Genomic DNA, 27,317 nt, shown 5'->3' on the forward strand with positions numbered 1-27,317 from the left:
CTGTTTTCAAACTTTTAAGAAACGATAAAAAGAAAGAGGATCGGAATTCAACAACGGGTATATATTCGGTGCCTTTACACAACCAACGTTTCAATTCCAAGCTTGTTTATGTGGGTGCAACGATGCGCAGTTTAAAACAAAGGCTCAAGAGCACAAATATACAATCAGTAAGAACCTTGACAACACTGCGCTGGCATCATACGCAAGACAGAAGGATGTTAACATCCAATGGGATCAAGCGGCAATTATAAAAACGACGACGAATAGGCAAACGGTTAAACATCTTTAGAGATTGGAAATCTGCAAGGCGCACATGACAACTGGTTGTATAAACCATAGAGATGCTGTTATTAACAGGACAATGCTAGTTTTGTTGGATCTTATATACAGGATGTTTTTTTTTTAAACTGACGTTACTCAGAGACATCTGTAGTGCAATCTAACAGCCGGACTGTCGCCAAATTTGGGAGAGTGACTAAGGATGACATGGAAAAGAGATTCCACGAAGAAAAAAGTAGTACCCAAATTTGCCGGTAGGGGTGGATTTGGCGCTGTTGTAGCAAAACAGCTAAGAATCTGCATGAAATCCAGCTGCAATTAACAAACACACGAATGAATGAATAATCGGACAGCGGTTTCAGTGTAATAACGAAAGTTTAATTAATCAGCAAATAACCTTCTCTCTTCTTCAATGTGATCACCGTCCTGCTGGACAACTCATTGCATCCTGAACACCGTGTTCTCTATGGCCGAACGTAACATGTCCGCAGGAATGTTCATCACAGTTGGAGAAATGTTGTCCTTCAAAGTCATCAAGTTTGGGACACTACCAAGCTATAGACCTTGGACTTTAAGTAACCCCACAGGAAAAAGTAACATGGGGTTAGATCCGGGGAGCGAGGCGGCCATGCAAGTGGAAAAAAGCGACTGATGACCCTTTCTTCAGTGAAGTGCTGGTAGCTTTTTTGCTACAACAGTGCCAAATCCACCCCTACCGGCAAATTTAGATACTACTTTTTTCTTCGCGGAAGATTCCGCGAAGAAAAAAAGTAGTACCTAAATTCTATCTCTTTTCCATGTCATCCTTAGTCACTCTCCCAAATTTGGCGACAGTCCGGCTGTTAGATTGCTCTACAGACGTTTCTGAGTACCGTCAGTTTAAAAAAAACACCCTGTATATATTTTTTCCGCTATTTATTTTGTTTATTTATCTATATTTTGTCCGTTTGGGCGTTTCCGTTAATTTTTATATTTATTCCGAACACATTTTATGTTCTATATTTAATGTTCTATTTTTTTGTAACCGAGGAAGATTGTTAAAAACGATTGAAAACGTTATTATTTTATTAAATTTTGCTGGATTGATAAAGGTGTAGTTTATTTAACTTATTCTACTTCCAGTACATAGTTTTATATACTTATAAATAACTACAGACTAATATGTAGAGCTTATATATGAAAACTGGTAAGACTGATAGTCACTTAGCCACTGATTATCCGTCTTTACATTATTATAATATATTAATATAAATTAATCAGTAGAATTACCTTTGCTATTATTTAACTTAAAGATTACATTATAATTATAATCTAACTAAACATTTAAAGTTAATTATCTCTATCTCAAATGTTAAATCGAACCAAAGTTAAGTTTACTACCTAAATGTGTAAGAAGTTTTACTGATTTATAGTGACCAGTCTAAATAATAAAAGCTTCTTAAGTATTTTTAAAAAATGTTTTATTTCATTAAAAAAAAAAATAATAAATAAACATAAATTGCAGGATAGATAGACAGATAACACTTTATTGCAGCAAAAATACATCCACTGCTGGATCCGTGCTGGATCCAGCTGGAATGATTTCAATCCAGCAAAAATCCAGCTGGATTCAAAACACTGCTGGATTGCAATCCTTAATTGTCTGTGTGTCTCTAATCTGTGGCCAGCTCTTACTGAGTAGCTTGTTCAGCAACCAATGCAATTATGAGTTCAAAATTCTGTTCAGGAACTAAACTGTTTGAAAACTGAGGTTTGACTGTATTTAAAATAATTTAAATTATTGAAAATGTTTTTAAATTTGCAGATATAGAAGATATAAAGGGAGAAAAACAACACAGTCCATCAAATTTTCAATGATAGGATTCAATATAATGCAAATGAAAAATAAAAATGTTAATATGTTCTGTTCTATGCATTGGAATAATCTGCTTATATCTAATTGTTTATATGTATTCCAATAACTTTAAACAGCTTCGCAAAGTATAGTTAACCACAAACGTTTTCGATCCCCTAGGACCTTCTTCAGGTGGGATTGGCGTAGAGAGTGACCCTTCATTCTAAACTCCCATTACAGATGCATTCCAACCTCTGCTATAGATGGGCACTGTAAACAAGCAATGCTGCGCATGCGTCGGTGACTATAACACCGGGTCATACATCGCTTGCCATGCCTTCGAAAGTTGCTTTTCTTCCTTAAAGTTGATTGAGAGGCCCAGGCAATCTGCTTCAAAGATCTCCAGCGCCTCTAAATACTTAAGATGGTGTAATTGCTGGGTTCTCTGTATCAAGGTCACCTGGTGTAGCCCAGGTGTAATGCCGTTTTCGTTGGCGTATACCATTAAGGCAGTATTGCTCTTCTTCTCGATATCCATTTTATGTTGATTTCTGAACAAAATTTTGAACTCATAATTGCATTGGTTGCTGAACAAGCTACTCAGCAAGAGTTGGCCACAGATTTGAAAGAGACAGACAATCAACTCCCTATATTTCCTATGTTAAAGAAAGTCAATGGCCCAACTAATCAACAACAGGATTACCGATTCAGAAGTTAGTGACGCTGAGATCACTTCTTGCCATTAGATGTCACAAACACAAATCATTGATCATGACATCACAAATCCTGACATTGCTATTTAAATTAGATTTTGATGCACATTTGGGAAAGATATTACTTCTGTTTTTCAGTATGCATTACAAATTGAATTTAAATTGAATTCATTAATAAAAACTGCATTAATTGACATTTACATAATATAAATGGCATCCAAGAATTGGTGATAATATATGCTTAAGTTAAATAAGTAAAAATAACAAAACTTTATTAATATATTATTATTGGGCTGCAATTTGAAAAAATTGTAGACCTATAAATTTCTGTTAATGTTTGTCTATCATCTGTCTTCCCTAATTTCAAGAACAGAGTTACATAGATGAAAGACAAGACCAGATATGGAAACCTTAGGGGTAGGAAGCCATGATTAACTATATATGAACTTCTAATGTAATTTCATTTAGAAAAAATATATATTTCTTTCTGGACTATACATACAAATGAGTCCAAATCCTTCTGCCCTTTCACATGCTTTGTAGAGGCAATAACATATCTATGGCGAAACAGACCTTTTATTTGATGCTACATGTCCGCTGTCAAATGTAAATAAGTTAAAAAGTCCTCTAGCGGTGGCTAACACAATTATAAAATTAATAATTACATTAAAAATTTGCCAGGATGAATTCACATTTAGAAAAATATATATTTCTTTCTGGACTATAAAGTGTGTGAAAGGACAGAAGGATTTGGACTCATTTGTATGTATAGTCCGGAAAGAAATATATATTTTTTCTAAATGTGAATTTGTCCTGGCAAATTTTTCATGTAATTTCAGTTCAAAACAAAAATTTTTCCCTGAAAAGTGTTAGATAGATGACTGGCATGGCTCTATTGTTAAAGAAAGAAAAGTATGATGTACAGGGGCAAGCCATTACTAATTTGAGGAGGAAAGGATATATTGTAAGTTAAATAAATAAAAATTACAGCCTGACATTGTGACGTTACAATAAATAATTGCTCGTATATTACAATATTAATATTTAATATTTATTAATATAGTATTTACATTGCATTTGTAGGAATTTTTGTATATGAAATACAGCTATACAGGTAAAAAGAAAGCTTTGTTTTGGAGGTTAGGAACAGATTAATCCATTTTATATTGTTTCTTATGGGAAAATTTGTTTTGGTTTTCGAACAACTTTCAGGAACAAATTATGTTCAAAAATCAAGGTTTGACTGTAAATTTTAATATAATTCATATGCTATTTAGAATTAAATAATTAAAAATTATCTTTATTAAATTTTAGTGTTAGTTTGATTGATACGCATTATATTTTGAATGTGATTTAAACAAGTTTAAAAATAATACGTAATGTAATACATTTGTGTCTTTTTAAATAAATAAATAAAATTATAACACAAAGAGTTTCAAATAATTTAATATGTAATAAAATATAATGTACTTAATGTTTTCATTTAAATATTTAACAAAAATTTAATTACTTTGTTTTTAATTTTGATAGGTAAAGAGATAAAATCAATATATGTATTTAATGGCATCACTTGTTTATCTGCTTTGGAAGACTTTAATGTATTAATTGGAACAGGTATAATTTGATTATTTCAGTTATAATAGTTTTATCATAATAGAAAAGTAATTTATATATAAAGGAACAACACCGGAGTGAAAATAAATGAAAACCAACAACTTTAGTGCCTTTGACCGGTGTGCTTCTCTCTTCTTTTTTAAAAAAGAAGAGAGAAGCACACCGGTCAAAGGCACTAAAGTTGTTAGAAAAGAATTTACTAATTTATTCTTTATTTCCAATTTATTTGAATTAATGATAACAAAAGTTTTGATTTCTTTTATTTAATTACAAGCTGTAACCTATCTAAAATGATAGAAAAACAAGTAAAATCAGTACTACTTTTACAAAAACCATTCCTGAAATTATCTTCTATTTTTAGTGTGTGAACTTTATTAGGGATTTGAATAAATGTTATGTAAAATTATATTACTTTAAATAATACAATTATGTAATTATTTAATGCTTATTTATTATTATGATAAAGTTAATTTAATAATATTTTGGATTGAAAACTTTTAAGATTATAATTTATAATATTTTTAATTGCCAGAGAGTGGAAAAATTGAAATATGGAATGTATTAGAAGAAAAAAATGTATTTTCAGTTCAAGCTTACACTGATGGAATTTTATCATTATTGGTGAGGTATATTTTTTGTAATTTTTGAATTTCTCCTCGAGCATTAATTTGATATTCTCCTCTAGTTTTCCAATCAGCAGGTATTTAGTTTATCCAATGGAATATTTAAAGTTTGGCATTGTTCTGAACAAAAGTTAGAAGATTTTACCCAAAATATAGAAAACAACAATCAGGTTGAAAATTGGATGTGTTTCAGCCTATGCAATAATAAATTATATTTAGCAAATAATGATTGGGATATATTTATATTGGATCTGGCTACAAGTAAGCATTAGTTTACAGACAAATATAACAACAAACATTTCAAAAAGTATTCTAATAATTTATTAATATATATTCTTTCAGATAAATTAGAAATTTTTAAAAAGTCATTTCATTCTAAAGGATATTTTAATGAGAATTACCAAATAAACACAATGTGTGTTGCAGAAGATAATATTCTATTCTCTAAGTATAATTATAAAATTAATACTGGATGTATTGATGGTAAATATTATAATTAAGTTTTTATCAACAACATTTACAAATCTTTATAACAACTTATATAGAAAATACTTTTCTGTTTAGTTTATTTGTTACCCAACTGTGAATATAACTGTTCTCTTGTTGGAGAAACTTCTTTAATTAAATATATTTCCTTTAATCGATTGTCTGAAGATGATATATGTCTTGTTACTGGTGGAAAAGAGCTTATTGTTTGGAATCTCTCCAGAAAAAGTAATCAAACTAATAATCAGTAAGTACATAACAAATATGGATTATTTGCCAAATTTAATATTTGTGTTTATTTTAATATCACATGCAGTTAGTTTTATAATAATAACAGATTTTAGCAATAAACACAGGGTGATTGTATTTAAAGAGTAGGTGTCTGCAGCTCTCTATAGAAAGAACTATTGGACAAATCTCAACTAAATTTGGTTTGCATGCTATCCTGAGTATGTAGTTTCAATTTTTGGGAGAAAATTTTACTTCAAAATTTGGCCATTAGGGTGAAATTTGGCAATATCATCCTCTTAATGTGCATATTATGTAAGCTTTCTAACAAATTTTGAGTATAAAAGGAGTTGGAAAATGTTTGTCACAATTCTTTGTCAGACGAATGGTCATCGTGCTCACTTTACCCAATTGTTTATTGCTTATCAAACTTTCAACAAAATACAATTTTGGCTTGATGTTTAAAAGTTTTATGAGATCCTGTTATTATTGGGAATCTTAGAAAATTGATTTTATTTTGAGGAGGTTGGAACTTTTTCTATGAAAGCCAGACAAGTCTCACCCCAATTCAAAAACTGAAAAAGGAAGATTTTCCTACCACCGTAATGGAACACAGAATGGAAAATTCTCATGGCAGCAGTAATGCATGTACAATATCATGGCAATAAACATGCCCTAAATGACAGTGGAAAGTCATCTGTAGTGATGCAAATGCACAACTGTTGTATTTGATGTAACAAAAATCCACAAGTTCATCATCAAATTCCATTGCACTCACCAAAGGTAACAATGTGGTGTGGTTTCACAGCATCAAAAAAAAAAAAAAAATAAATAAATAAAATAAAGGACCAATGATAAATGAAGAAAACTCTGCTTCTGGGCCAGTATTACATATGTTCTGTTAATACCCAGGAGGGAAGGAATTATGCTCCAAAACTGCCATTCCAATACTGCAGCAGAAAAATTGTCTGAACACCATAATTTTTATACAAGATGTTGCAGTAAGGCATGCACATTTAAGCTGAAACATGAGGATGTATCAATTTTTTTTTTTTTTTAGAGACTGATTAGTTAATCATTTCCACCACAACCACAAAATCTGAACTCCTGTGATTTGTTACATTACTGCTCTTATTAAGTGTTTATTAGTAAGGTAATTGGAATTTGTAATGTTTAATTTAATCCTAAAATCGTGGGTTGATAGCTAAATAAGTTTTTTTTGCATTATTTTAGTGTCATTTGGAGAAATTACAGTGGTGGCCAATTGTTTAGGATCATTAACAATTATTTTCAAAACAGAGTTGTGTGGAATATAAAACCAAACAAATGATATTAAAATTCAGGAAAAATATTAACTTTGTTTTCATTTGATAAAATTATAACCTTTATTTAATAAACAAAATATTACTTTTATTCAAGCAATGGATGATGTACAACAAGTTCAATTTGTCCCTGGACAAATGTTTAGGACCAATAACAAAATTTAGGATAAAAAACTAATATTTTGTTGGATAACCAAAATTTTTTATCGCAGATAAGCAACAGCGGGACATGGAGTCCACCAATCGTTGCAAATGCTCAGCTGGGATGTTTTTCCAAGCTTCTTGAATTTCCACAAATTGCTCATTTCTTTTCAGGTATTTTTTGTTTCAAAGCAGATTTTACATCACTCCATAACATTTCAATAGGGTGATTTGGTGATTTGGCTGGGCATTCCATTACCTAAGATGGTTGTCCTGAAACCATTTTTTGACAAGTTTACTGGTATGCTTTGGATTATTGTCTTGTTGGAAAATCCACTTGTGAGGCAAATTGTCATCTGCAAATGGCAGCATTAAATCTTCCAGAATTTGTTTATATTGAAATTGGTCCATTATCCCATTTATGAGGTGAATGGGTTTAATTCCTTATGAAGAAAAAAATCCCCACACCATTGCATTTCCACCTCCAAACTTTACAGTGGGTTGAATACAATTAAGATGACAAAAAGCTGAGGAATTTCATCCTATGTATTTGCGACCATCATTCCCAAACAGATTTATCTTTGTTTCATGTTCATGAGTAAACTTCAGATGAGCTTGTCTATTTTTCAGTGATATGAGTGGCTTCTTCCTTGCAACTCACCCAAATAGATTAAATTCATTTAATCGACACCTAATGTTAGGGGTACTAAGTTCAGGCATCCCATGTTTTATCATTTTAAATTTGAGATCAGTTGATGTTAGTATTCGATTTTTTTTTTTTTTTTTTAATATTCTGTGAATTCTACAATTTATGCATTTGGTGGTTTTTTCTTCCAGGTTTAGGCCAATCCAAAAGACATCCAGTTTCTTCCCATAGCTTCACTGCACGAATACATGATGTTTTGCTGCACCCTAATGTTGTTGCAATTTTGGCATAGGTGATATTTTTACTATAAAGACTTACAATTTTTTGACAAAGTTCGAGACTCAAATTCTTTCCCCTGCCCATCTTGAAGCAGAAAATATATATTATTTTAATTACATTTTAATGTTTTGATATGTTTTAGTAAGTTTCTGGAATGTACTTACTTTGTAGGATTTATTGTGACTGGTCCTAAAATAACAACTAGATATATGTGGGTGTATTGCTAAACAACTCGTAATTTTTTCACAACAAATTATGCAAATTACTTCATTTTCTACAGATGTCTTATACAAATACAAACAATTGATTTTTGCGTAATTGTTTATTTATTTTCAGTTTTTTTTTTGTATTTAATTAATGATTTTTGCCACAATCATGTTTGGTCCTAAACAATTGACCACCACTGTAGACGGGGTTATTTGGATGGACCAAGTACGAGTTAGAATTTTTCCCAAAAAATAATGGAAAAACATCTGAATTCCCAATATTTAAATTCAGATATAAGGAAATGTGTTAGCCATACCCTGTTATCAAAATATTGTTGAATTTTTTATGTTTGAGCTATAAATCTGTTATTTTTTAATAAAAAAAAAGTTGCATTCCAATGTTGCACCCCACATCATCCATTGCTTGAATAACATTGGGGTACAAAAAATAGGTTACTGATAGTGGAATTATAAATATAAACCAAATTTCTCAAGTTAAACTACATCCCAGTTTTAAATATTTCAGATCCAAAAAGGAAGCTTCAAGATTTTCTGTCACATACAAAGTTACTGACAGCAAAGAAGAAAGTGATTCTGGAAGTTTCAATGGTTTAAAAAATTATTTTGCAAAGAGTTCTAAATTCTCTATAAATAAATTATGTCATATTTTATAAATTACAATTAAAGATCATCAATAAACTACATATTAATCTTTTATAAAATTGGCAGTTGAAAATGTATTTCAATGGTTTCGACTCATACAAGTATTTCAAATTGTTTAAATGTAAAAGTGTTTTTGTATTACCTTTACAACCAAAGAGTACAAAAGAGATCCAATGATACCATACATTCCATGAATAAATCCGATTACAGGCATGTTTTTGTATAGTTAAAGCAGAATAACCAGTATTTGGTTATTTTATGTTGTTTCTGGAAGCAAATGACATTAACAACAACCTGTTAGTTTTTTTGACTGAAATGCTCAACTATTTGATGGGAAGACATAAAAATGCTATAAAAGAAATTGTTTTGGTTAAATGAAAACTGCTCAACACACAAAAACATGCCAATTGATATTATTATCATCTTTATATATAATATCTGAAAAGCTTTTTGAAGTCCAGTGTGATAAATAGTGCCAAATTCAGTAACAATATCTCAGAGTTATAGAGATTGAACAAATGCTAATTTTTTTAACCATAACACCGTAATCTAACTTTTTCAAAAGTTTTGATGTCAGTTATGTTTAAAACAATTTGTTTCAAATTTACAAATAAAAACTGATAAAGAATAAACATCGATTGTATCAAGTCACCATCTTACTGCAAAAGATATGTGACAGCAATTGTTCAGATCTAGGAAATTTCTAATAAAAGTCTACAAGTATGTCACTTTGATTTTATGATTAATTATGCACATACAATAAAACTAGCATTAATCACATATCAAAATTTTTATGTTATTTTTGAACAAAATGGTGAAAATTATTTTTTAATGTCTGTTTAGAACCATAATATTTAATAGCAGTTTTTACATGTAATTATTTATTATGTAAATTAGTGATTGTCTTGAAAATGTAAGTGAAAATACTTTATTTATCCAATATACACTGAGTGGCCAAAAAATTAAAGACATCCCTTATTTGAAAGTAAATCAGTCTGACAGTGATGTGACAATGCAGAGTTGTTTATATAAGGTATGTTCAGCTTCGGACGATGTAGTTATCATGGAAGTTAATGTCAAAATGGGTAAGACAAAAGATTTAAGTGACTGAATGAGGGATGATCGACGGTGCATCTCTGAAATGACTACTTAAGATTTCCTCTCCCAACAGTATCTTGGGTTTTCAGAGAGTGACAGTTGAGAAAAAAAACTTCAAACAATAAGGACAATTCTGGTCAAAAAAGGTTGGTGAACGAGAGACGTGAAAGGCGAATAGTGCGCATAGCGCAACAGAAGGCAACAACATGACAAATTACAGCTGAATTCAATGCAGGTGCATCACAAAGCATATCCCAATGCAGAACAAAACACACTTTGCCAAGGATGGTCTTTAGCAGCAGGAGACCATTAAGAGTGCATTTGGTATCACAAAAAAATAGGAAAAGGCACCTGTTGTGGGCCCAGGAACAACAAAATTGGTCACTTAAGGCAGTCCTCAAGTGACCAATTTCATTGTTCTTGGGCCCACAACAGGTGCCTTTTCCTATTTTTGAAAAAAGTAGCCTGGTCCAATGAATCTCATTTCCTGCTCCATCATGCAGATGGCAGGATCAGAATATGGTGCAAACAGCACGAATTCATGGACCCCTCCTGCCAAATGACAACTCTTCAAGCTGGTGGCAGTGGAATTATGGTGTGGGGAATGTTTTCCTGGAGTACACTGGGTCCCTTGATCCCTTGATATTTGTGGACACATCTCTGAATAGAACAGCTTACCCAACATCATTGCTGATCACATACACTTGTTTATGGCTGTAATGTTCCCTGATGGAGATGGTCACTTTCAGCAGGAAAATGCACCATGTCACCATGCTTGCTCTGAAATTGGTTTGAGAACATCAATCATAGTTTAACCTGCTTCCGTGGCCAGCTGAGACCCCTGTCCTCAATCCTAGGGAACATTTGTGGGACAAAGTCGAAAGATCACTTCAAAGCTTGGAAACGCCACCAAACAATCTGACCCAACTTAGACTGCCATTATGTTAGCATGGGCCAACATTTCTCAGCAACAGTATCAGCAACTTGTTGAGTCCATACCAAAAAGCATATTGGCTGTGATCAGAGCTAAAGGTGGACCAACTCATTATTAGAGGGTGTCTAATTTTTTGGCCACTCAGTGTACAATAGCTCATTAGTTATGTTTGATTAATTTTTAATGAAAACATTATTATATTTTCCAAATCAAATGTAATATCAAGATCAGTTATACAGTAATGATGCAATTTGATGTTGCCAATTATTTTACTGAAATATTTCTTTAATGAATTATTTATAATAGGCCTAAATATGAAAATTATACATTCTAAGAAAAGAAATAGAAAATCACTTTTGATTTTATAGACTATTTGACTGTCAATGTTAAAATTTCAGAGAATAATCAGAAATATATGCCTGGTTGGTTTATAAATTACTTTATTAATCTTTCTATGAAAAGGAAAATGTTAATTGCCACTTTGCACAAATATTGTAGCTATTTACAGATATTAAACATTAAAACTTTTACTATATTTTTTTAAATCTTCCATACAAACTGTATGTAAATATAAACTTTTGTAATTTACATTTCTGTCTGGGCTTAAATTTATTGTAAATTTAACACGGTGTATATGTGTGTATATATATATACCATATTCTATTATTTCTGTGTGTATATATATAATACATATACATTATTATACGGAATATTATTATAAAGAATAATAATATTCCATATATACATATATTCCGGTGTTCATAACTGTCTTCAGTTTTTTTTGTGCCTTGTTCAACCATCAGTTTCAACCGTCTGGCTTTATTCAACTCCCTCTCTCTTTCATCTCCACAACTTCTCATTTATTTTCTTAACAGTTTGGAATTTGACTCATCTAATCCCCACATTTGATTCGGCCATCCCGACAGCTGATGTCATCTCCAACGTCCTCATCTGACCGGCCAAAAACTTCATTAGTTGAAGTGACCCATGCTTTCATATTGTCCGCAGAAGTAGATGTCTGAATTGGCCCTTCGTGATCTCTGATCTTCTCAACTAAATATCTGTCATTTCTTAGAACTTTTATGATTTTATACACCCATAAGAACTTTGGATGGATTTTTAAGCTGGGTCTGTACTGCATTCTCCTTATAGCTACAAGATCATTGAATTTGGTGGGGGAAAACAAAAAGAAAAGAAAATTGTTTTCTTTTCTTGTTAAAAGTTTTCCTATTCTCAGCTTGCAGTTTCTTAATGTTCTCTTTTGCCATTGATGAAATTAGAGCAAAGCATGGAATTTTTTCTTTCTCAATCAGTTCTTGTAGTTTGAGGTCCTCCTTCAAATGCATTTTGGTACCAAATAAATACTCGAAAGCAGACCTATCAATACTTTTGTTATACGAGGAATTGATGTACTTCGTTGCCAGAACAACATGCTTATACCATTCTTTAGGCTTTCAACAGACAGTTTAGTAAGCAATGAGATGATGACTTGATGCATTCTCTCCACCTGTCGATTGGCTCTTGGAACACCGGTAGTAATTTGAACACGCTTGATGTTTTCTTGTTTGCAACAATACTTAAAGGCACTTGATGTAAATGCCAATCCATGGTCAGACACAATTCACTTAGGGTTACCAAATACAACCACCTGTTTTTTCAATTGACTTTTAATTTCCTTTGCTCCTGTTGATTTAGTGGATAGAGTTGCAGAAACTTGGTGAAGACATCTGTAAGTGCAAACATGTACTGATGATGATTCCTAGTCAGTGTTAAATTGCCCAGATGATCAATGTGATAAGTATCAAAAGGTCGATGACCTTTGTCAAGTGGATTCATAAATCCTTCTGATTTTCCTCTTTTCCTTTCTGCTATAATGCAATTTCTTATGATACTCTTGATTTTACTCTTCATATTCTTGAACCAATAGTCTCTTTTCAGTAGTGCTTTGGTTTTCTTAATAGCAAAGTGACCTTGGTTGTGCACTTCTCTGATAGTATAGGCTTGCATTTGTGGGAACCAGTATTAACAACTCCCCACCCATTTCCTTGTACAGAATCCCACTTTTTACTTCATAAGCATTTACCTTTTCCATATCTGTATTGTTAATTATCTCCATTAATTCACTATCTTCCTTTTGTGTATTTTTGAGCCTAGCTATGATGCTATCTTTGTTTTCTTCAAACAACATTACATCAGCATCATCTTCATTTAAATCATCTGAAATTTCTTGTGTAGTGGGTGAATGTAATATTTCTTTACCAGACATTTCACTTGGTTTCTCTTCTTTGCTAATTTCAATTTTACTTCAATCATCTTAATGTAATTCTTCAGTACCAAGATTTTTGTTTGGTGATACATTACCTTTCTGTTCTTTCAGTGTTTTTCTAGTTAAGTAACCATGTATTCCTGCTTGGATTTTTATTGCAGTTTCTAAATTATCACTTTCACTTACTTTTTTTATTGGAAAGTGACACTTCAGGTTTTTCATTTACAATCACTTGAATGCTTTCAATATTTGCTTTGGTAATTTTCTCAAAACAACCTTCTTTTAAACTGATATGAACTTGTTTAAGAAAATCTACTCCCAACAATAAGTGATAAGCAAAGAATGAACTAGGAACCACATGTATTAAAAATTGGTCTCTGTTAACATCTACCACAGTCCAAAAACTTCCCAGTGTAGAAAACTCTTTCGCCCACTTACTTCATGAAATTGTAATGAATTTTCAGTTAACTTTGGTGTGCCCATCGTTATGTAATCATTGGCTCTCATCAAATTTATATCACTTTCCTGAATCTATAAGTGCTGTGAAGCTCACTTCCCCTATTTTGACTTCTTTCACAGGCATCGATCTAAATTCTTCCTCCTTTACTTCATAACTTCTCTTCTCAACATTTTGAGGATATTGAGATGAAATATGGTCAAAATTGTTACAGCTAAAACATTTCATTCCTTTTTTTTTCTCTGGACAACTTTTACTCTCATTGTTTTTCCCACCACAGTTATAGCAAATATATAGGACTCCATAAAAATTATTAGGCTTAATCTCATGTCCTGGTTTCTTGAATTGCTTATGACTTGATTTCATGTCTTTGTAAACTTGCAGCTTTTGTCAAAATTCTTTGAAAGTCATAGCACCATAAAGCACTGTTTTATTTACTTGCTCATCTTGAATTCCATCGATGATATATTGTATTGCCAATTCTTCCTCAATCGTGATTTGTGACAAAGTTTCAATCGTCGATACATATATTCCTGATAAGTTTCACTCTGATGCTTCACTTCCTTTGAAAGTTGCTTGTGAATCTTCTTGCTGTTCAGTTTTGGAGAAAATTTGGTGCGAAGAGCTTTTAATGTTCTCCATGATTTAGTACACTGTTCATAGTTTACATACATTCTTGCTGAATCTCTGAGTAGTTGTTTTGCATAAACTATCTTCTACATGTCATTCCAGTTACACATTTCTCCCATATCTTCAAAATTGGGGATCCACTTAACTATGTTCTTCCCATTGTCACCACTGAATGTTTCAAGGGATTCATCAACATCTCTTGTCTTAGAGTACTCACTTTTGACAGCATCATCATCACTTTGTACATCATCGTCTCTGGCATTTTTGACCAAAAGTGCAACTTCTAATCTTTCCACCAACTCTCTCTTGCTTTTCATTTTCAATTTTCATCATCCTAGTTTGATTTTCAGATCAGCACACTTAAGATGTTTCACATCTGTCATTGTATTACCCTTAGATACAACAGTCAGTCATAATTTTTCATCATTCACTGTAGTGTCGCTAACTCTGCCATCTTATCTGGATTCTATTATTGCCCTTCTAAAAGTTCTCGTATGAATTTCATTCAAGATCCTGGACAAGCCCCAAAAATTTGTAGGAATAGTAATAGAAAGGACAATAATGTTCTAGTGTCCATAACTATCTTCAGTCTTTTCTCATCTTTTTCAAGTCTCATCTGGCTTTTACTTGACTCCTTCTACCAGTCTCTTTAGTATCCTCCACAACTTCTCGTTTATTTTCTTAATAGTTTGGAATTTGATTCATCTACCCCCTACACACACACACATATACTGTATATATATATAAACCATGTTATATAAAGAATGACTAGGGAGCTCTCAGGCATGACAGATCTCTTAGAGAGTAACATTTTATGTGCAACAATCCATATTTCTTGATGTATCATTTAGGAACTGTGTGATCATGCAGGCAGGTCATGTGTGACAGATAATACAATAATTACTTGTAATATACATTGTTGTTACAAGTATACTTGCAGACAATTCACAGAAGGTGTTTGAAGTGTCCACCCTGATACACCCTGAACTTTGATACATTTGCAACACTATTGAATACATGAGGTCTCTGTGAAGTTTGTACAAATACACACTGCTTTTGACCATCAGTTCTTCTCTGGTGTCAAACAGAGTGGTGTACACAACACTCTTCCCATGTCCCTAAGGAAAGAAATTAAAGAACATTAAGTCAGTTGACTATGCCTGCCTCTCAACAACTAGCTTGCTCTCTTGACAAATCAAATTGCTCAATGATGCATCAAGGAATGTTAGTTACAGCACAAAAAATGTTCCTCTCTGCAAGATCTGTTGTGCCAGATGTCCCAAATCACCCAATATACTTGTAATATGTTTCTAAAACTATGAGGTTGCAGATGAGCAAAGTCTTTCCAATATGTCCAAATCAATACCTTATACAAGTAAAACGATAATATAGTTTAAATATCTTCTTGATGAATATGATAGTATAGTAGAAAGGAAAAGAGAGAGAAATGACATCAGTAATAAAATTAAAAAAGCCTAAGAAATTAATATAACATTCTTATGTAATAGATATTTCTGGAATCTAGTCCACTGATGTTACCAGTCCACAGACTATCATTTTGAATAGCATTGATATATACTAAAATCCTAAAAAGTTATGTACACAGAACCTTTTATGGTGTGATAACGCATAAATATCACACGGTAAAAGGTTCTGTGTATGTAATTTTTTGAAGTAATTCCGGTGTGGTGAGTGGTGAGTTATTTATAATCCTAAACTGTCAACATTACAATTTATTATTATTTGATCAAAATTCCAGAAATTACACTAGTAAATTAGTTAAAACAATTCTTTACCTGTTGAAAGAAGACAATTAAAATAAATAAAATAGAAGAATGTTTTGAAGTTTCAAAAACAAGGTATTAAATGTGTGTAAATTATTGTGATTTTGTTTGTATGACAAAACCTACCAATTGAAGATACTTAGTAGAATCAAAAATAAACCAAACTTTTATGATATCAACAATATAAGTATTTATGAATCATTTTCAAAATAAATATCTTCTATAGCTACACACTTCTAGAAGTCATTTTTTATGATGCCTTTTAGGGCTTTAGTCGTCGAGGCATTCGACATTTGCAAATATCTGACCAAGAAAGGCACGACAATGCTTTCCCAATCTCCTCATCCTCTTAAATTTTATCCCCTAAAGCAAGAAGTTGAAGGAAGGGATCCAAATTGCAATAAATCATTAAAGACATCACAAAAAATGGCTTTCATAATTACTTTGACAAGTGGTTTAGATGCTGGTAAAAGTATGCATATGCAAGAGGGATTTATTTTGAAGACAGCATGCTTTATATTAAAGATCTTTGGTTTAGTTTTGACTCTATATTTTTAGAGTAAACTTTTTAATGATACAATTATCAAATGCATTTGTTGAAATATGTAAATTTTTAAATTGTAAATGTTTTTGTTCTATATACACAAATGTACACTGTATTTTCTTTTTTATAAATGCACAAATAAAGTGCAAAAAATAATGTTTTGTCCTTCCTCAATGTTAACCGGTGACATTAGATTTCTTTTAGGAGTATTATATAACTGATATATTAAATAAAGACTAAAGTTATTTTGAAGTTCAAAGTTTAATTTCATTAGATTAAACATTAGTATTTTTTAAAATATATTTATTATTATTACAATATTCAGTAAGATATATTATGATAAAGGTAGTAATTACAACTATTTATCACTATTACTGAATATTTCATTTACAACTTTATCTCTTTTTTGATCAATGATTTTGAATTCAATATAAAAGAACGGCAAAAAATATTTAAAATTTCTCTATAATAAATAGTGTCTGTTCCAAATGGTTTTGAAAAAACCATCTGTAAGATAGAAAAAACACTGTAATTGCTAAATTTAATAATTTTTTTATACAAAACAGAAAAGTTTAAAAACCTATAACATATTTGCAACAATTTCAAGTATTAAAAGTAAAATATGGGATACAAACAATCCATGTTTTTGTGCTATTGTGAAATGCAGTACTACAAATGAAAATTTCTATGGATATAATTAAAATGGCTTGTAGAAAGACATAGATTTCATTTACATTTTGACAATAAAAGAATATGAGATAACTAGAAATATTTTTAAAATAAAAAACTGCAAGAAAAATGATGCAAACTGTTATATAACTTTTTTACAAATAAATTTTGTTAAATGAAAATTGCTAATTAATTTATGAATTATTTTGCCAAATTACTATTATTTATTTATTGTTGGTGTAATAGTACATGTATGGGTGGATGGAATTTTTTCAAATGGCTTCAGCACATGGATATAAAGACATCAATCCCACTGGTGCCTCTAGAAAGCTGACGATCTCATCTGCCTCCATTCACGTGGCATTTCTACGATGATCTTGAGTAAAGCAAGTCATCGTAGAAATTCAGAGATAAAATGAGCAAAAATGAATTACTAATTTTTCAATAAGTAGTAGTAAAAAGAAATAGTAATGTAGATTTGTTAAATATTAATGAAAAAGGATTGACTTATAATAAATATATTTCCTAGCTTTCTTTTTTGTAAAGCAGCAAAATATAATGATCAAATTAATCAAAATGTCTATTCATTTCAAAAATAAATCTGGTTATTAACATTTTATTTATATTCAAAGAAAATAAAGTGAACAAATTCTATATATATATATATATAATGAGCAATTATTTATTGTGATCGCGTTATAATGCCAGGCTCTAATTTTTAATCATTTTTTAATGTGATTCTGGTTCAGCTTTATTTCCATTAACTTACACCAGAAAAATAATTTTAAAAAATCTTGTTTTTGTTCCACTACACCAGAAATTGAGCACAATTTCTCAGTAAACTATCATGACCAATAAAAAGCAAAAATGGATGAGAATATTTTGGTAATGCTATATATCTTGTTTGTCTTGATGAGCAACAGATTTCATACTAACATAAAAATCAGTCAGAAATGAATTGTTTTATCCTCCCCTTCCACCAATTAATTTGAAAACTTCAGTTGTTGAATAGTGTTGCCAGGAAAATTACTTGCAACAATATCACTCATTGGTATAGTACAGTATAGAAATGAAATGTATAACAAAGAAATACAGTGGAACGTCGGTAAGTGGAATGGCCGGAAAGTGGAACGATTTTCAGTCGGACTGTGTCGTGCTGAATCGAATGTTTTTGATACTAAATTTACTTCTAAAGTATAATTTTCATGTTTTTTTATATTCTTTAATATATTTATTTTGTTTGTACAAAATGCAGAAATAATTTTTAACGATACGATAGCCTCGATGATTATTATAAAAATTTTCGTTAGGCTTAAAATCAACGAAAATTCAACACGAAGCGACACGCAATGGAGAAAAATTCAACAGGAAGCGATACGCAACGGAGAAAAATTTGAACATCGGACAGGTTAATGTATTTTTTCGTACAAAGTCGGAAACTGGAACAAATCATTAACTGGAAGGACCCCAGTCCCCAATTGGTTCCACTTATCGACGCTCTACTGTAATAGGAATATTTTCAACTTTAATTTTTATCTGGAATCCATTTGTTCTGAAGTTTTTCAATAGGAAGTGATAATTCTGGTGTCTGTTTATGAAATATTTTCTTGTAAGGTGGAAACCAAGCATAACTCTGCTTTTTATTATGGCTGGTCATTTGAAAATGTAAATTTAGCATAGAAATAATCACTTTTTAATAATTTAAAGATAATGTTTGGTTTACCAAGAAGGTATAGAATTGTTTGAAGAATTTAATAGAATTGCTATGCTTCATAGGAAGCATGCTATTCTATTAAATAACTTTCTCAAGCTTGAAATTACGGGCTAATTCCAAGTTTGAGAAATCTTTTGTAAATTCTTTTTGATAAAAGAAAAAACATATAGTTCAAAATTTCAGTTTTAAAATTATATCAATTATTGACAAAGCAGAGAAATGCCATTGAACAATTCCAACTCTAATCTACTGATTCAAAATTAGGTGAACTACATAATAAAAACTAGCTAGAGTTACTGCAATATAAAGATAGATACAAAATTTTAATGATAGTGATTTTATTATTAAAAAAAAATCAATAACTTTACATACAGACTAACAATAACCAATAAAATATCAAATTATAAAACAATGAAATTTTAGATAATATTTTCAAGCAGTGATGGATCTAGTTAGCTGTAGGCTGTACAATATACCAAGGCCTCTAAGGCTCAATTTGTTACCTTACAAATTGAGCCTTACAAGCCACTTTATGGCTTGTAAAGTAACAAATTGATTTGGCAAGGAAAATAGTAATTTTTTATTATTCCATGTCTGAGTGTATAATATTTGAATGCATGTGTAACTTATAGATAATTTTTCAGTGGAGTCCATGTGACATGATATATAATAGAGGAATAACAAAATTTATTTATATATAATGAGTGAATTCTTTATTTTGATATCATAATTCCAGGTTCTAATTTTTAATCATCTTTTAATTTAAAAATATTGTGTGATTTCTGGTCCAGCTAGAAGTTCATATACAGTCATTCCTACTTAATGACCTATATGTGTAATGACTGCTGGACTTAAGACATCTGGTTAATAGGAAAGCTAGGACAAGAAAGAAAGAAAAGGAAAATTGAACTTATCAGTTCTCATTAAACCTGACAAAAGAAACAAAAAAAATTGAAAATTTCAACATTCTAAAATCTGTGGGCAAATTCTGACAACATGCATGCTTATCTCAATAAAAATATCAAGTTTAGGAGTTTGCACTTAAAAGTTGTGAAATTTTATACAGAAGATTTCCCAAAATCTTGAACTTGTTAGAAAGAAACTGGAAACTGTTATATGGGAATTTCCCCAATTTTTGAACCATGTTAGAGCAAAATCATGTTATGTGATGGATACTTGTATTTTGTTTATAAATTTGTACTTTATTGTGTACTTCATAGTACAAGATGTCAACAAAAAGGAAGAGCATGACTTCACCCGAGGAAGTGCCTCGGGTGAATGTCTCAACTATCTTGAAGGAATACAATAGTGTGAAAAAGACAGTAAAAGCATCAACAGGATTTAAAGCTATAATAATTTGGTTGGGGAAAGGCCTCACTCATGAAATGGAGAAATTATTGGCTATATGGTTTGACAACCAAATATAAAAAAGAATGTTCAAAAGCCTTTTCATAATTCAAGCCAAGACATTTAGTATCTTTCAGACTTTCAAGGCAAACAAAGGCAAAGAATTGTCAGAAACATATATGGCAAGCCATGGATAGTTTATGCAAACTGAATCTCTGATGAAATTGCTGAATCATGGTATCAGCTGTGAGGATGAAAGTGTGGACATAAGCAACAAAAAAATTTGTTGACCGATTTGATGAAATCATTGAGAAAGGTGGTTATTGCCCAGAACAATCTTCAATGAGGGTGAAAGCAGTCTTTTTTTTTTTTTTTGGAAAAAACTGCCCAAAAGGTTCTACATATGAAAACCTACAACAACATCTAGTTTCAAAGCTTTTAAGTGCTTATCTTTTTTTATAGTGCTTACCAAAGCACTATAAAAAAGATTAATCTTAAACTTTAAAGTCCTTAAGTTTTTAAAACTTTAATTTTTGGTACACAATTTTTATGGTCCATAAAATGTAAGTTATCAAGTTGAAGTTTTCTTTAGACCCTTTCTTTATCCAGAATAAATAAAAAGATTAATCTCATTTATCAACCAACTTGCTACACAACTTAGTTATAGGAACGGAACTCTGTTGTTTAGTGAGGAGAGCCTGTATAGTTAATCGGGTTCTCTGGTCTCAATTTTCATCTATCTAACACTGTTCTCAAGATTAATGGACAGATAGATAGATGGATGACAGCGGGAATGTATCTGTCCAGTTTTTTGTTCTAACAGACATTTCCACATGTTAGACAACCACTTTGGTATGGGATTTTATTTGCATGCAAGAAATATGACAATGTCATTATGAAACTCTGTTGTGATTGCTCATTTTCCAAAATGAAATTTAATATAGGTTGTAAAATATATTGTCAGAAAAAAGTCAGATATATGCAGCCATTTAGTTTTAAGAATAGTCATCATTGATGATATTCTATATTTGAATAATTTTGTGAGCTGCCATATTGAGTAGCATTTACAAATAAATCAATGCAACTTGAAGCAAATGACAGATTTTAATTGGCAAGTGTATACAAGATTTTTACAATACACTCAATGTTAGATACCAAAGTCAGAAATCATATGCAAGATTGCATACTCAAGTAAATCACAGATCAGTGATATCGATCTATGACTCATACAGAGACTAAATGTGGAAGGTATACGTGTAGAAGATATGAATTCCACATTTGGCTATAATTCTAAGAATCATTATATATAGTATCAAAATTTTTACATATAAAATAAAACATATTTAATGTTATTATTATGCAAATTGTCACCTCAATCTTTATTTTTATAGCTGTCAAACCATTCAGAATTTTACAGTCATCCTATATTTAATCATAATCATAATTTAGAAACATTATTATTCGAGAATTTATAATGTAAGACTTACATAAAAAAAACAATAATGCATATAAAAGAAAAATTAATTAACTTCTATGTTTCAATTTCACTAATCATTAAAATTTGAAAACTACAGAGAGCATTCAAATTCAAATTATAATTCAAATTTCCCATCTAAATCATGCTTTACCCATCACATGATATCGTGCATTGTTTATTATTTTAAACTTGTCACTCAAACATAAATTTGAACTTCAATAGAAGTAACAGTCACAAGTAAGGCAAAGATTCATCCTTGCATGGAACAATGCATTATAATTAAATTTCTTACTAAGGAAATAGTTTGGTGAAAAAAAGATATATTTAAATAGAGTAAGGCATTTACAGATGGAAGAACATGTTGAGAAGGAACTGCTTTCCCAAACCCATCATCATTGAAAAAAGCAGAGACTGTTGTTTAAATTAATAGGTTTATCATGGTGGCGGTGATTTTTATTTACAATGATCAGTGAATTACTGAAAGATACATTACTTTAATTTTAGATAATAGTATTGGAAATAGTATTGGAAATATTGGAAATGTACTGTACATACTATCATCCAAGATCAACTTCAATATTGGAAGGTGTGTGCACATTGGATCCCAAGAATGTTAACCAACATTCACAAATAGTCATAATTGCAAACTGCCCAAACATTGTTAGCATGATATGAAATACAGAATAATGAATTCTTATGCTACATGTACACTGTATAATTTTCAGCTAGATTCGATCTAGCTAAAGCTCTCTACATTATGTGGATGTTAGTGATATTTTGTCTTAGCTGTTGCTAGGAGGCTAATGGTCTAAGTAGAATCACAGTGTAAATGACAATAAAGTGCTGGTCTAGATTCTCTAGCTCTATTTTTTTGTTCAAACAGATTTTTGTGCTGTAGGAAGAGCTTTGTTCGGAATATGTACTAAAATGTCAAGTGAAGGCAAATATCACAAGTGGAACAGAATCACTACAGAAAGGATATTAATCTGTTATGAATTCAACAATATGAAATGTTTCTATAATTGTGGATTATTTTGTTAAGAGAATACAGTAAGAGGGACCAAAAAAACTAAAATCTTAAAAAATAGAGGAATTTTTACGTTTTTGAAGTGGAAATTATTCAAATAATTTGAATAATTTCCACTAGTATGTTAATACTAGTAATTTGAATACACTAGTAATTTGAATAATTTCCACTTCAGAAATGACACCTTAAGTTGTGCTATTTCCAAAAATGGCACAACTTAAGGTGTCAGATAAATGCAGAGTTAAAGAGTTAAAAATTATGTAGGAGGCTGTTGCATATATATTTATATGCAATATATTATTGAAGGGGTTTGATGGAAAAATTTTTCTTAAAAGCAGTTGATACATAATATATGTTGGGAATCTCTGGTCTAGAGTATTGTAGAGTTAATGTAACATGAAATTTTTATAAACAAGACAAATGCAACTATTTTATTAATAAACAAATAAATAATTTTTTTTAATGTCATCTGCACTATCACCACTTTTTTCTTTAATACTAACCATGTTGGAAAATCCTGCTCTAAACACAGTTCTCTTCTATGTGAAAAATATAGTCCAAAGTACTGTACATGAAAAATGAGGCTATGCAAGATTATTTACTAGATTATGGAAAAACTAGTTAGAATTTTCTATACAGTGTACATGTAGCTCAGGTCCCCAAAGACAAGAAAATAAAGACAAACTTTTCAGTAGGCAAAATCATAACTACACGTTTTGAATTATGCAAAAAAACTATTACTCAAATCTGGTGTAACCAGTGAAAACAGCCTTTTGAAACAAGTAGGAAAAAAAGTCAAACTTCCTTTGTTTCTTACAGAACAGTGACAATTCAGATATTGAAGTGAACCTTCCTTTCTTATCCTCCATATAGTCCTTGATCTTGTCAAACTTCCATCTATTTGTACCAATCAAAAAATTTTTGAGGAAAGAAGTTTACTTCTAATAAAAAAATACTCGGTAATTGAAGCTGTTCAAGAGTTGGTACGTTTGCTGCCAAAAGATTTCTTCTTACAAGGAGTCTAGAAGACACCCAATTGATGACACCAATATGTTACAAAGGAGAATAATGTTGAAAAATAAGGTAATAAACATTAATGTGTGATTTTTTATTTTGTTTAATTATCAAATTATACTTTATATTTGAATACAGCTCATATTATTTTATCAAAGTTTTGCAATTATAATTCTTAAGCTATTATAAAAATTGACACATGCTCATTTTTTGCAAATCTTATAAGTATTTTTATGAATGAATTATGAATACATAAATAATTAATTGTTAAATTTTACACATATAGACTCCTAGATCTTAGAATGACAAGGTCTATATTAAAGACATTTATAGTTGATATTCCAATATTGACATTATTGTCAGTCCATTAAATAACAGGAAAGATCTTTATGTAAGAATAAACTAAAATTTAAAAAAAATTAAATGTGATGTATTACAAAAATTATTTCTGAGTATCATAAATAGTACACAATAAACATAATTTCAAGAGTGTAACCAAAGACAGAGATTTTTGATCCATATTGTGTAGAAAAATGTCTTTAATGGAATGTTTGCTATAAGTGTCACTTATTAAAACTAAAATAAATAATGAATAATTTAAATATTCAAAATAATTTGAGAAATAAATTTTTAATTTAAATTTACTTCATTCTATACATAATTCAAAAATAAGTACAGAGTTTATATATATTTTTAACTAAATACTTTGGACACTTGTAACTTAAATAATTTCTTATAAAACAACATGAAATTACTTTTTAAATTAAAAATATAAATCAGTTTTATTTGCCAAGTGTTTTCTCTAAAATCTTGTCTACTAAACAAGAGAGCTGGAATTATTGCATTCAAAGAGTAGATTTATTAGAACTTATCAATACAAGTAATTTCACGTAAAGAAACATTTAATGAAATTGGGGTATTTATTATTTAACATCTATTATTGAAATTCAAATGGAAGTAGTAAATTCAATAATGAATTTTAATAAAAGTTAAGAGTTTGTAATAAATTTGATTTTAAAAATCTAAGCAGGAGAGTTACGATGGATACATAGAGCCATTTTAATTGTTGAATCCGAATGTAACATGATAATTTATAAAAATATGAACCATTAAGATGTACAAATTCAAGCAAATTCTTCTTTATGTTATTGCATTTTAAACACACATTTGCTTATGTGTTTGACTATCAATTATCTTGAATGGAGAACTGTAGCATTAAAAAGAATTGCTCATAGAAGAGATTTGAAGGAGCTAAGAAATTACAAAAATTTTTCCTATTTACAAGGGGAGATGACAAAGATTCTTTTTCTGTCTTACATCTTGGAAATTCTTTTCTTCCAAACAGTAAATGTACATATGTACACCTTTCATTTCTACCATTTTTGGATAATTGAAAGTCAATCACTTGTATTTCCAAACAGAAAAATTAACCAAAAAACAAATTGTAGAATTTTCTATGAAAAAATGACAGATAAACAACAATTCTGAATTACATATTTACAAAATGTAGTAATCTTAAGTCTACTCTTTGTTTTAGTTATACGAATTATCAAAAATTCGATTTTGATATAATTACTCCTGAGCATTTTTATGGCGTTATGATAAATTCCATCACAGTTCAAAATACCTCAAGGAAACCTGTCACGTTAACTAATTAATGAGTCAAAATGTCTAAATGCAGGCTATGCAAGATTACTTATTTCCTATGCTGGGCTGACTTAAAATTATTTTCTATGCATAATCTGTCTCTATATTATTCCTACTTGTAACTCTGCCTGCTTAGTTACAACTCACACTATAGTAAATATTTATTATAGTAATATACATTAGCTTAGTGCATGCTAGAAATCTTTAGGTATTCATTCTATTAATTAGTAAATTTGTAAATACAATATGTGGCAATGACACACAATTTTATATTATGAATAATAAAGTATGTAAAGGAATTAGGATTTAAACATAACATTGTTAAAGTTTCTGTCAAAACCTAACAGTCTCTTGTATAACTGGCATCCAACAAATTAATAACAATTGTTGATATTTGTATATGCAATAGGCAACAAGAAGGCACTTAAAAAGTCAGGCAACTAAATTTTAGTTTATACCAACTTTCGGAAATATTACAATAGCCTGGCTTCCCGGCTTACGACACAATCATTACACACTCCAATGATTGGTTTTCCAGTGCATAATTCAGTCCAGTTTGTACATCAGTGCAGATACTTCCTAGCAGCATTTGTAAACAATCCATAATAAAAAATTACCTAAATATATATATATATATATATAGTGTGTGTGTGTATGTGTATTTGTGTATTGTGTAATTTTTTGTATGTATATTTATATATTGTATGTACATTATTTGTGTACGACCATTTAATTACATTATTGATGGCTTTGCTAAACAGTGCCTTTCATCTGCTGCCTGTTAACATGTTTGAAAATCAAGTGAAAGCACTTTAGTTTGAGATGAGTTATAACTAGAGGAAAAGAACTGACTGACCAATGCAATAATTTAATATTTATGCATTGGTTATTTTTGTATCTATAGTTTTTGTTTTTAATCTATTCTAAGAGTATTTATCTGTAATATACAGTGTAACTAACACTATATGTTTTGCATGCTGAAATTGGTTGTAAGATATAAAAAATTCTTGAAGTGTGAATAAAGTTATAACTAGAATCATATCTAAATCTACAGCCAAATATTAAAACGTTCGTACACAATAGAATCTAGAATACTATTGTGTCCTTCAAAACTCAGATAATTTAATCTTATCTGCATTTTGTAAAACTGTTCTCTTAATCTTATATTTTCCCATCTGAGCCTATTAAAGCCAAATAAAACTGGCTTTAATTTTGCTAATTAGCATTAGAGTATATACAATGTAAATTTAAGCAATATGCTGTCATTGTATTACACAGGCAGATAGAAGACTTTCCATGAGTCCTCCACTCCCTCCCCCGTGCGTGTTACTTTCTCCCATCCCACTGTCTTCTCTTTCTGGTCCGCCCTCGGTTTCTTCCGTCGCATTTGCGGCTGCAGCGGCGGCAGCGGTAATGGCAGCCAAGGCGGAACCCCTTATGAAGGGATCCCGCCCCGGCACTAGTCAACTCTGAATAGGCTGCCTGACTGGCTTGTTGTCTAGAATTTTTTCAATTTCATTTGTGACATTTGGTGTTAACTTAGGTACAATCTGTAATTAAAAATTAGTGAAAATAAAGATCAATTAAAGATCATATCAAATTTTTTTTAATATTTAAATTTCATTATTATAATTATTCAAAAATTATTAAAAGATTAATAAAATAATACTGTAAA

General features: G+C 30.5%; 2 protein-coding genes across 8 annotated transcripts in view; one reads left to right on the forward strand and one right to left on the reverse strand.

Moving 5' to 3' along the window:
* The window catches only part of LOC136982194 (myosin heavy chain kinase B-like), a 31,105-nt gene extending 22,006 nt beyond the window's left edge, over nucleotides 1–9,099 (forward strand). For all 3 annotated transcript variants that reach the window (XM_067278636.1, XM_067278643.1, XM_067278631.1), the window contains 6 exons: nucleotides 4,357–4,440; nucleotides 4,973–5,061; nucleotides 5,126–5,324; nucleotides 5,406–5,546; nucleotides 5,628–5,796; nucleotides 8,898–9,099. In XM_067278636.1, coding sequence (XP_067134737.1) covers nucleotides 4,357–4,440; nucleotides 4,973–5,061; nucleotides 5,126–5,324; nucleotides 5,406–5,546; nucleotides 5,628–5,796; nucleotides 8,898–9,045 — 830 coding nt within the window. In that variant the 3' untranslated portion in view covers nucleotides 9,046–9,099. The remainder of the gene's footprint in view (nucleotides 1–4,356; nucleotides 4,441–4,972; nucleotides 5,062–5,125; nucleotides 5,325–5,405; nucleotides 5,547–5,627; nucleotides 5,797–8,897) is intronic.
* A 15,148-nt stretch (nucleotides 9,100–24,247) lies between these two features.
* Nucleotides 24,248–27,317, reverse strand: part of Hk (Hyperkinetic) — a 109,030-nt gene continuing 105,960 nt past the window's right edge. For all 5 annotated transcript variants that reach the window (XM_067278699.1, XM_067278691.1, XM_067278705.1 and 2 more), the window contains one exon: nucleotides 24,248–27,192. In XM_067278699.1, coding sequence (XP_067134800.1) covers nucleotides 27,106–27,192 — 87 coding nt within the window. In that variant the 3' untranslated portion in view covers nucleotides 24,248–27,105. The remainder of the gene's footprint in view (nucleotides 27,193–27,317) is intronic.

The sequence above is a fragment of the Centruroides vittatus genome, unplaced genomic scaffold, assembly GCF_030686945.1.
Source record: "Centruroides vittatus isolate TY-2023 unplaced genomic scaffold, ASM3068694v2 contig_1168, whole genome shotgun sequence".
NCBI lineage: Eukaryota > Metazoa > Arthropoda > Arachnida > Scorpiones > Buthidae > Centruroides > Centruroides vittatus.